This window comes from Perca flavescens, chromosome 5 (genome assembly GCF_004354835.1).
Source record: "Perca flavescens isolate YP-PL-M2 chromosome 5, PFLA_1.0, whole genome shotgun sequence".
NCBI classification, from domain to species: Eukaryota; Metazoa; Chordata; class Actinopteri; order Perciformes; family Percidae; genus Perca; species Perca flavescens.
In genome coordinates, this window is record NC_041335.1 from 4228687 (window position 1) to 4239457 (window position 10771).

Genomic DNA, 10771 nt, shown 5'->3' on the forward strand with positions numbered 1-10771 from the left:
GTCAAACTAAAAAAAAGACTTACCAGTGTCATCTATCTACCATGTTGACATTGTTTACATTGCTTACTGACTTCCAAAACAAATAAGATACAAGAACAATTTGATATACTATACATAATGACGTTGTTTTCTGATAATGAGTAACACTGACTGTGTTGCAATAAAAGAAGAAGAGATTTGGACCACCTTAAAAATGACAGCCCACTTGATGAAGGTAAATGATGTGGTTAGACAAGAATTCAAGACTGATGTAGTGATTAGTTATACATATGTAGTAAATACTTTCTCCTAATAGGTTACTTCTTGTATCAAGAAAAGATATGTTCCACTTTCCCCCTATAAAAATCATTAGGCTATATTGTAAAGATGAAATATAAAATAGGTATGAGCTTGACCACTGATTTTTTTGTTTGGTTATTTCTTGTTTGTTGACTGTTGTATTAGTTTTTGGTTGATCTTTTTACACTATTTTGTTCTTGTTTTTGTCCAAAAGGGTTGATTTGTTCAAGCCGACCAAGTTGGACATGGACACTGATGGATGAATTTCCATTATGTATGAATAATCATCACCATCACCCTTCTGCCCCTATCATCTCCCAGGATCTCAAGTGGGAGCTTAACATCAACTCCCTCATCAAGAAAGCACAACAGAGGATGTACTTCCTGCGGCAGCTGAAGAAATTCAACCTGCCAAAGACAATGATGCAGTTCTACACAGCCATCATCGAGTCCTTCCTCACATCCTCACATCCTCACATCCTCCATCACCATCTGGTACGCTGCTATCACTGCCAAGGACAAGGGCAGACTGCAGCGTGCCATTCGGTCTGCAGAGAAGGTGATTGGCTATAATTTGCCGCCGCTCCACGACCTGTAGTATGCCACCAGGACTCTGAAGCGTGCTGGACAGATTGTGGCTGACCCCTCCCACCGCCACAAACTTTTTGAGCCACTCCCCTCTGGCAGGAGGCTGAGGTTCATCAGGACCAAAACCTCACGCCACAAAAACATTTTTTTCCCCCATCCACCACTAGCCTTATCAACAAGGCCCGGACCCCACCCTGACTCTCTCCACACCCCACCTTACTCTGCTGTACTGCTCTTTCTAGTTTCATTTTTAATACATATATATATATATATATATATATATATATATATATATATATATATAGATTATATAAAAAAATAAATAAAGAGGGGGTAGGACCAGAACAGTTCTCAACTTCTCCCTTTCCCTTTTGAACCATGAGAAATATTATTTGAGTTGCTTATTTGTTGCCTAGGTGTTGCTTAAGGATCCAGTTTTTTTATTGCTTATAAGTTTTACTTTGTGTTTGTATTTTTAACATGTTCAATACATTGACTAAATAAAAAAAGAATAAGAAAAGTATGGCTTTTATTGAGTTCTTTCTTTATAGCCATTGTAAAAGTAACATCATCAGAAAAAGGTCCGAGGTGATTTAGGATGACTTGGCAGTGGCTGTGTTGCACATTTTCACTGTTTGGGCTGTTTTCCAGACTGGCAGGGCGAACAGAAAGAGCACTATGAGACGCCTGGTGTAGTGTTTGGAGGTGGTGAGGCTGCAGTCCTGTGTGTGTGTGTGTGTGTGTGTGTGTGGGGGGGGGGGGACTATCTCTATCCCCTTTGCATTGGGCGTGGTCCTTCTCCTGCCTCCAGCCTGGCCAAGGCCAGCGACAGCTCTGCGCAGCACAACACAACACCACAGACATGACTTTTAACCAACAGAGACTAATTGCATGGTGATAGCTCACTCTGGTTTAGGATTCTGTCTGTATACATCTCATACATTGGGATATAATGTTATTAATCATCCAGAAAATCAACTTCTATCCAACGTTTGGTTGTCTGGGAAATCAGCTTTACACACATTTTAAGGGAGCATGTACATAGGGCCTATAGTTCAAGTGATCTTAGTTATATGGTGAAAGCAAAGTAAATATACAGGCTGTTGGAGGTTGTATTGACTTATAATACGCCACTACAGTCTTTATGTGTGGAAAAATAACCTAATATGGTTCTCATTTATAGGCTATAATTACATACATTACATTTGTTGTGATGCAATATGACCGTGACCGACAGGAGGTCACGGTTGCAACTTACAAATGACCAATCCATCACTGATGTTTCCAAGTGCCAGGGCTGCAGATGAGGCTGCGACATGCGAGTGCAAGAACCAGGCCACTATAATGAGTCTCATCCCGTATTCCGATATTGCGGAGGACGGGGCGGTATGGGCGGCTGGATGCAGACTGCAGCACCAAAAAACTCACACCCTGGCGCACAGCTCAATGCATCGATCCCATTTGCCATTCTGCTGGCACAGCAAAGAAAAACTGCAATGACAGTGGACAGTATAGACTAAGGTAACACGAGACAGTCCAGTGGGATAATACATGTACATGGAAAATGAGATTACACGTGACTTAAATATGATGTGACTGCATTTGCATGCCATCAATAACTTGAATGTGAAGTGCAATAAGCTCTCGGGTCAAACAGGCCACAATAAAGCCCCCTATACAAAACGTGATCTTCATTTAGAGTTGTTGACGCCTGAGCAGAAAAGAGGAGCTGCATGAGTGACTTCGTGTCTCCCCAGAGGGTGGAGGCTTTCTGCAAAAGCTTGCAGGTTTCCCCTCAACTTCTGTTGTCCCTGCGTCAAATGACGCGCCGGCGCCTTCACTATAAAAGCACCTGTCCTGGCCAGACATCACTCGCATCTCACTTTTTCTCTCTCGCTCACACACTCACCCTCCACACTCCTAAAACTCCACACACACACACACTCTCTCTCTCTCTCTCTCTCTCTCTCTCTCTCTCTCTCTCTCTCTCTTTCCCGTACAGAACAGTCGGACCGGGCACCGCCAAGGCAAAGGAAACATGAGTTACTCCGGCGACATTTACAGCAGCAGCTCCTATAGGAAGATCTTCGGAGATGCCCCCCGGTCCGGCCGAGTGGGTCTGGGCAGCAGCAGCCCGTCCCGCCTGCACTCTGCCTCTGCGGGATACCGCAGCAGCCAACGCACCTACGGCTCCCCCTCCGTGATGTCCTCCACCGGCTACCGCAGGACGGCGGCTCCCGGCCGCGTCTTCTCCTCCATGCCGGACTCCGCGATGGACCTGACCCAGTCCACCGCGGTCACCAACGAGCTCAAGATCATCCGCACCAACGAGAAGGAGCAGCTGCAGGGCCTCAACGACCGCTTCGTGTCCTTCATCGAGAAGGTGCACAACCTGGAGCAGCAGAACAAAGTGCTGGAGGCGGAGGTGAACATGCTGCGCCAGCGCCACAGCGAGCCCTCGCGCCTCCACGAGCTCTACGAGCAGGAGATCCGCGAGCTGCGGGCGCGCGTGGAGGAGCTCACGCACGAGAGGAGCCAGATGCACGTGGACTGCGTTCAGATGAACGACACGCTGGAGCGCGTGCGGGAGAAGCTGGAGGAGGAGACTAAGCTGCGCGAGGAGGCCGAGAACACCCTGAAGGGCTACCGAAAGGACGTGGACGACGCCACCCTGTCGCGCCTGGAGCTGGAGAAGAAAGTGGAGTCGCTGCTGGACGAGATCGCCTTCCTCAGGAAAGTTCACGAGGAGGAGCTGCAGGAGCTGCAGGCGTCTCTTCAGGCCACTCAGGTATAGCCCACGCATCCCACTGGGGGGGTCCATGCACTTTTTAACAATTATCAATCACTAGTTTTCAATGTCACACTGCCACAAACACTGTAATACTCCTCAATCCTCATGGCTTTCAGTTGTTCAATGTCACACCCATACATGTTTTACCATAAGCCAACATGTCACTATAATATTGCTACAGGAACTGAGGCTCGTGGACTGACTTTACAGTGACCGTATCAAACTTCATGGGAGGTTAGAAATTGTTAGAAATTAGTCTACACATACACCGGTAATATGCTATAGTCAAATAACGCAGGCCCACTACAACTGTCTATGTAAGCTATATATTTCCCACAGTAGCCTAGGCATTGAATAACCTGCTACTACAATAGTATTAGAATGTCAAAGTGTAAGACCAGTCGTGAACCGTTATTATTATTATTTTTTTTCTGTAATCATATGCACAACATTCTGTGTCCTCCTCAAACTGAACATTGCGCACTGGATAATTTATGGCACTGCAGTTCCGTTTCAGCACCACGCGCTGTCCCTCTCCCTCCTCCCTCCCTCCCTCCCTCCTTCCCTCCTTCCCTCCTTCCCTCCCTCCCTCGTGGGTCTCGAGCGTCCTGCATACTGTCTATGGCAGCGTCCCGCGCGCTCCGGCACGCCCCCCGTGCAAACTTTAAGATGTTTTGTGCTAAAGACTAGCAAGTTAACGTTACCGGTCGTCGATGCCGGTTGGTACAAAGTATGTCGCAGAACTGTATTCTCTGTGGGGATATTATGTGAGTATCATGTTACAGGGTGGGGGGGGTACCTCTTCAAATATAAATACGCTTAGTGCAACAAGCTCGTTATGAACTTTGAGTACGCAGTTAGCTAGCGAATATTCTGCCCGCTAAATATTAGCTAGCGAATATGTTGGGGGCTAATGGCGACGTTTGATTAGAGGGGGCGAGGGGGGCAGGGAGGGAGAAAAATGCGGAGAAATAGCGCATAATCCAGGGGTGTGGCCGTCCCAAAGGGGCAGCAGGGGCAGCAGACAGGACGACCCCCGTGAGCGACACTAGCGGTTGTGTACATTTCAAGCTAAACTGCTTTTAACAGCAGCACAACAGTGCAAATACTGTCACGATTTGAAAAAAAAATTTTGGTATGTCAGTAGAAGTTGGTGTTGCTTTCATTAACAAACCCATCACTGTAGATTCTAGTATAAATATGTATATTAAAGCTCCTTTTATGCATGGGACCGTATTAGAGCTCATTATGTTGCAGGTGGAGAAAACGAAAAAGAAGAAAAGCATAGACGTAGAACTGAATGAGGGCAGCAGCAGCAAACTCACTGCAACTTTTGAGCAGAAATCTATCCAATGAATGTGCAGTAGTATTAAGTCATGCGGTGGAGTGATGGTTGCCGGGTAGATTTCTCCAGGGTATTCTTGCCATGTAAGCTATTGACAGCACAGCTTTCTCCAGCAGAGAAGCCTAAGTCAGCAGTCCTGCAGCAGCGCATCAACCCACTGCTCACCTTATACATATACTGTATGTAGGCTGAATGTCATTAGAAGAAATGCAGTCTATCAGTATTACAGAAAAATTGTGTGAAATAGCATTTACCTGCAGGCAGTTTATACATTACATTATTACAGTAAGAAGTTCATTTCTGCATTGTATAAAAAGCGCATTAAGAAATATTATAGAGATTCCGACATCATCATTGTTTTTTTTATCAGGGTGGTCAGTTCATTAGCTACAGGTAGTCCAGTGTGGCTGGAAAGCTTTTTTTGTCATCCATGGTGAAATTTTACAGTATCTAAAATAACTCCTGTTCAAGGAACAGACACAAATAAAGTCAACTGCCCAGTATGGTTTATCATGGTAAAAACGTAAAATAATACCTAAAGAGAATATGAATAATTATAGCGTTTTCTAAATGTATACTCACATACATATTGTGTGTATGCCTTAAAAATATAAGCATTATTGATATAGTAACTAAAGTGATATTAAATTAATTTACAGATGGAACTCCGACGTTTAAACCTACTAATAATGAGCACTTGTGTAATAAAACGTCTTTCTGTTTCCCCCCTCTCCTACATCCAGGTGTCAGTGGAGATGGACATGAGCAAACCGGACCTGACTGCCGCCCTGAAAGACATCCGGGCTCAGTATGAGAACCTGTCATCCAGGAACCAGGCCCAGGCAGAAGACTGGTACCGCTCCAAGTTTGCTAGCGTGACTGAAGCGGCTGCCCGCAACCAGGACGCCATCAAGCACTCAAAGGAGGAGCTGAGCGAGTACCGCAGGCAGGTGCAGTCCCGCACCCTGGAGATCGAGTCCCTCAGGGGCCACAACGAGGCCCTGGAGAGGCAGATCGCCGAGATGGAGGATCGCCATAACAATGAAATCGGAGAGATGCAGGTACCTTGATGACACACAGGGTAGTGAGATGTTTCAACGTGTTTTATGACTTGATTAACCTTTATTTAAGCAGGGTAAGGGAGACCTTCTCTGGGGGGACCTGGCCAAGGTGGTAGCATAAAACGTTCCAGACAAAAATCAGGCAACAGATAGATCAATACAAAAAACTGCTAATGCCAATAATAACAATGCGCTTCATAAGACTAAAAGTAGGCTAGTAGCAGAGACAATTAACAATGGGGACACTTACCACATCATTTACAATAGTCTTAAATTCTTCCAGACATATCAGAGTCATCGATTTATGCACTCCTTGTTAAGTGTGACAAGACAAAAGTGAAAACCCTATTTAGATGTTTATCGGCACATTTTCAATCTCTATTCACAAAAGTATTAATTATTTCATATGACTTTGTGTGTGTGTGTGTGTGTATGTGTGTAGGATACCATTCAGGAACTGGAGGCTGCCCTGCGCAGCACCAAAGGAGAAATGTCCCGTCACCTGCATGAATACCAGGACCTGCTGAACGTCAAGATGGCGCTGGACATTGAGATCGCTGCCTACAGGTTGGCTACATCCCAAACGTGTTAGCTTTTCCCTTGTGCAATACATGCCCTCAAAGCTTGCTTATTTTAAATATGTATTATGCAGAGTTTAGCATTTTTGTTTTCTCGCCTTTTCTCGCCTTTTCTCGCCTGCAGTGCCATAAATTATTGTCGAAGTTCAAGTGGATACATGCAAAATGTTCACTTCTTTGGCTTACAGAAACCTTACAGGTCAACAAGGCAGGGCAGTCAAGCAAAACACTTTTTCTATTTGTTAGATTTTCAGCTGATATTATCTTTAGTGTCTCGCTCACACACACTTACACAGTGTCTTACAAAATACTGTCAATAATACAAAAAGTTTCACTTCCACTCCAACATTTATTTTAAGAATTAAACTCTTGCAGCGTCTGGCCTCGTTTTTAAAGGTCCTATGACACATTTTATATAGGCCTCAGTGGTCCCCTAATACTGTATCTGAAGTCTCTTTCCCGAAATTCAGCCTTGGTGCAGAATTACAGCCACTAGAGCCAGTCCCACAATGAGCTTTCCTTAGGATGTGCCATTTCTGTGTCTGTAGCTTTAAATGCTATTGAGGAGGAGAGAGGGGGGAGCAAGGTGCAGAGTGGGGGTGTGGCCTTGACCAACTGCCACTTTGCTTGTTTGCAAGCCATGATGTTTCTCTCTTTCTCGTGGGTGGACCAAATTCTCTGGGCAGGCAAAGCAGAGAAAGAGGAGGTAACCTTGCTCCTTATGACCTCATAAGGAGGAGATTCCAGATTGGCCCATCTGAGCTTTCATTTTCTCAAAGGCAGAGCAGGATACCCAGGGCTCGGTTTACACCTATCACCATTTCTAGCCACTTGGGGACCATAGGCAGGCTGGGGGAACTCAATTAATGTTAAAAAAAACGTGAAGTGAAAGTGAAATTTTCATGCCATGGGACCTTTAAGATGCATGTGTATAACTGTCCCCGGTTTGAATCTGACCATTGTTGCATGTCATACCCCTCTCTCTTTCCCCCACAATTCCTGCTTAATTCTACACAGTAAACTTGCTTGCATTAACAATAGTATCTTTCATGGAAATGGATCAGTTCTTCTCCCACTGTAATAAGATAGATGAATGGAAGTGATACAAAGTGAAAGCCGACAATAATCTAACTCAGCAAACATAATGTTTTAGGAAAAAACACCAAAACAGACGGCAAAGGTGTTGCACCTGATACTCCAGTGACATTAGATCCCTCAGGAGAGATACACAGAGATAATTATAGCAACGAAACCCGACTAGACGCAATGTCATCTCTCTCTCTCTCTCTCTCTCTCTCTCTCTCTTTGTCTGTCTGTGCAGGAAGCTGCTGGAAGGCGAGGAGTGCCGCCTCAGCTCCGTCGGCGGAGCCATGGTCCAGTCCGGCTACCAGGGCTTCTCCTACATGTCGGCCCGCAGCTACTCCCTCGGAGCCTACAGGAAGGCTGAGGCCAAGCCCGAGGAGGCGGAAGAGGAGGAGGCCGTGGAGGAGGAGGAGGACGCAGAGGGAGAGGAGAACGAAGAGGAGGGAGAGGAGGGAGAAGAGGGAGAGGAGGGAGAGGAGGGAGATGACCAGGAGGAGGGCGAGGGAGAGGGTGAGGGAGAGGAGGATGAAGAGGAGGAGGAGAAGCAGAAAGAGAAGGAGAAGGAGAAGAAGAAGGAGAGCCCCACCGGCAAGACCAGCAAGAGCTAAACTGCTCGTTTCCGACATCATCGTCTCCATCGTCGTTATCAATAACACATTCCACATCCCACCAATCACAGTCTATGGATCCGGTCATTGTTCACATCATCTCCGTCACACACAGATGCCTCACACCTACCGTCTCGGTCCACGCCGTAATGCAGAAGTGATTAGTTCAAACTTTAGTAGATGGAGAAGGAGCCTTAGAAGGAAATAGATGTATTACAATGGCAGAAGAGTTTAAGTCATTCACATACTCTGCGGAGCTCGTCATGGTTTTACATCACGCAAGCGCACATGGACGTGCAGTAAAGCTAGCATGATGCCACAAAGTCATTTAAGTGTAAAACGGGATGTTTTTTTTCCCCTCACATGAGCAACAGTGAATGTGCCATCGGTGATCAATATTTACAGTAACGGCGATCAAAACCTTGAAAGTAATCATTGTATCAGCACACAGACCTTAAGATAAACGCACAGAGTCCAACTTTTACGGTGCTATTTGATTTTTACATATAAAAGTTGGGGAGTACTGTAGGTTAAAGATTGTATCGTAGACCCCAAAGCTCTACCAGCTCATTCCTGATTGCACAGCAAGATTTAGAGGAAAAACTGCTTCTATTTAGTCCAAGCCCACACGCCCCACAACCGGTGAACACCTTTCCATGACTCTCTAGTTCTGCATCTCATCCCACCACGACAAACGGAAATGTACCACTAACCATTTAAGCCCTTTTTCATTCTCTTTAGTACACTGCAGTGTCACAGCACGGCAATAATGGCAACTTGGAGCTCAGAAAAACTGTATGTATAAATGTGTTGGGGTGTGCTGGTATTTCCAGTAGCTGGCAAGGAGGAGTGCTGCAGCTTCTCCATGAGGAAGTGCATCTTTGGGAATGAAAAATGTAGAGTTTAAATTGCCGCTATCTATATATATATATATATATATATTTTTGAATCTTTGATTGATTCATTTGTCAATACACGTATCAGCCATCTCACCAGTCAGTTTGACAATAAGTCTTCTTCCTTCATTTCTTTCCCAAATTTTGCATAGTACGGCAGAGAGAACCAACCCGTTTACTTTCTCCTCATACAAATGTAGTGGTGCTTTTGTTTAATTTAGCTGGATGAAGGAAACAAGGAGGCGGGTAATGGCTGTCAGTGTCAGGCAGCTGATGATGACATCGACAGCCCTCAGCTCCGACTGATAGTGGCAGGTGGAGCAGATACCGCAGGGGTCTTGGCTATATGGTATAGATAAGGGCTATTTCATCATAAACCCATTCTATCACTTTGTTCTGACCTGTTTTATTTCACTGATGTTCATCAGTTCATCCTCTGGGATTTTCTTTTTTTTGACAAATGAATCAACCAACGGGCATGAATGCATGGCTGAGTCTTCGAGCTTGAATATCTGCTGGATGGGATAGATTTTTGCTTGTTGTGTGTTCAATAAAAAAAAAAAAAAAAAAAAAACTTGCCTTAACCATGACTGAAAGTTAAAATAAACCATGTTTTCACATCCATCTCACTTGTTTCTGGCGAAGCTGAGGAGTACTGACACGTTCCCGACCTCTGCTATACAACTGTGACTTTACATGCTGCTATCTCATGCAGTGATATTCCTCTCAAAGCCAAATAAAGACATTTATTAACCAAACATTCACTCCATCTCTGTGTCTTTAATGTTGTATTAGGACGGAAATTTGTAAAGGAAATTATATATAATATTCTTCCACTGCTAAAATGTAGCCTACATAATGTTAAAAAAAAAAATGCAAGAGATACAGATTTTTGAAATTTTAAAATTAATTTAATGTTAATATGTAATGATATACATTTAATAAGAAATAGCATGACACTGTAAAAAACATAATTAGATGTGAATGACATTTTACAACATGGAGTTACAATAATTTGAGTGTTGAGAAAGTGTTAAGTCCAAATGAATAAAATAAAGGGTAAAGTATGTAGCAGTGGAATCTATTTGTATGCAGTGTTGTACACATTAAGCAGTTGAAAAGGTTGCTAAAAGTGATGAAATATAATGTTGGTCTTTACATAAAAAGGTGACTGTCATGATGATAAAGCACCCAGAAAATGAAAGCCTGTATTTATGCTCGATGTGGCATTCCCCGTCATCTTTATATATGGTCATACCTGCAATGGCATTAAGCAGCTGGAGTCTATCCCAGCATGCCTTTGGGTGAAAGGCAGTTGACTGCAAGGTCATTATTACCATGGACAAACTTCCAGTTCAGCTGTTTTCCATTTCAACAGAAACCTCAGCTTATTTCAGTGTGTGCATTTGAACTGACATGTCAGCTGCTTTCATCACTTCAACTGATAAGTTAACGTTTTCATTGTTTCATAGTTGACACTTAAAGGGATACTTCACCGATTCACTATTCAGCTTTGTATCAGTAGAAACACGGTAGTATTTT

At 44.2% G+C, this 10771-nt stretch overlaps 1 protein-coding gene across 1 annotated transcript; it reads left to right on the forward strand.

The window, feature by feature from the left end:
- The first annotated feature begins 2831 nt into the window (after positions 1 to 2831).
- On the forward strand, positions 2832 to 8417 carry neff1 (neuronal intermediate filament family member 1). The gene is made up of 4 exons (XM_028577571.1): positions 2832 to 3655; positions 5747 to 6064; positions 6507 to 6631; positions 7964 to 8417. Exons 1-4 carry the CDS (start codon positions 2906 to 2908, stop codon positions 8331 to 8333), a joined length of 1563 nt encoding a protein of 520 aa, XP_028433372.1. The 5' UTR covers positions 2832 to 2905; the 3' UTR covers positions 8334 to 8417.
- Positions 8418 to 10771: the final 2354 nt, after the last annotated feature.

What these genes read in the sequence shown, in the direction of transcription:
- neff1 (XM_028577571.1), top strand. Translation starts at nt 2,906, where the DNA reads ATGAGTTACTCCGGCGACATTTACAGCAGCAGCTCCTATAGGAAGATC. An exon ending in CGTCTCTTCAGGCCACTCAG is followed by an intron (nt 3,656 to 5,746) that starts GTATAGCCCACG and finishes TCCTACATCCAG; the next exon opens with GTGTCAGTGGAGATGGACAT. An exon ending in ATGAAATCGGAGAGATGCAG is followed by an intron (nt 6,065 to 6,506) that starts GTACCTTGATGA and finishes GTATGTGTGTAG; the next exon opens with GATACCATTCAGGAACTGGA.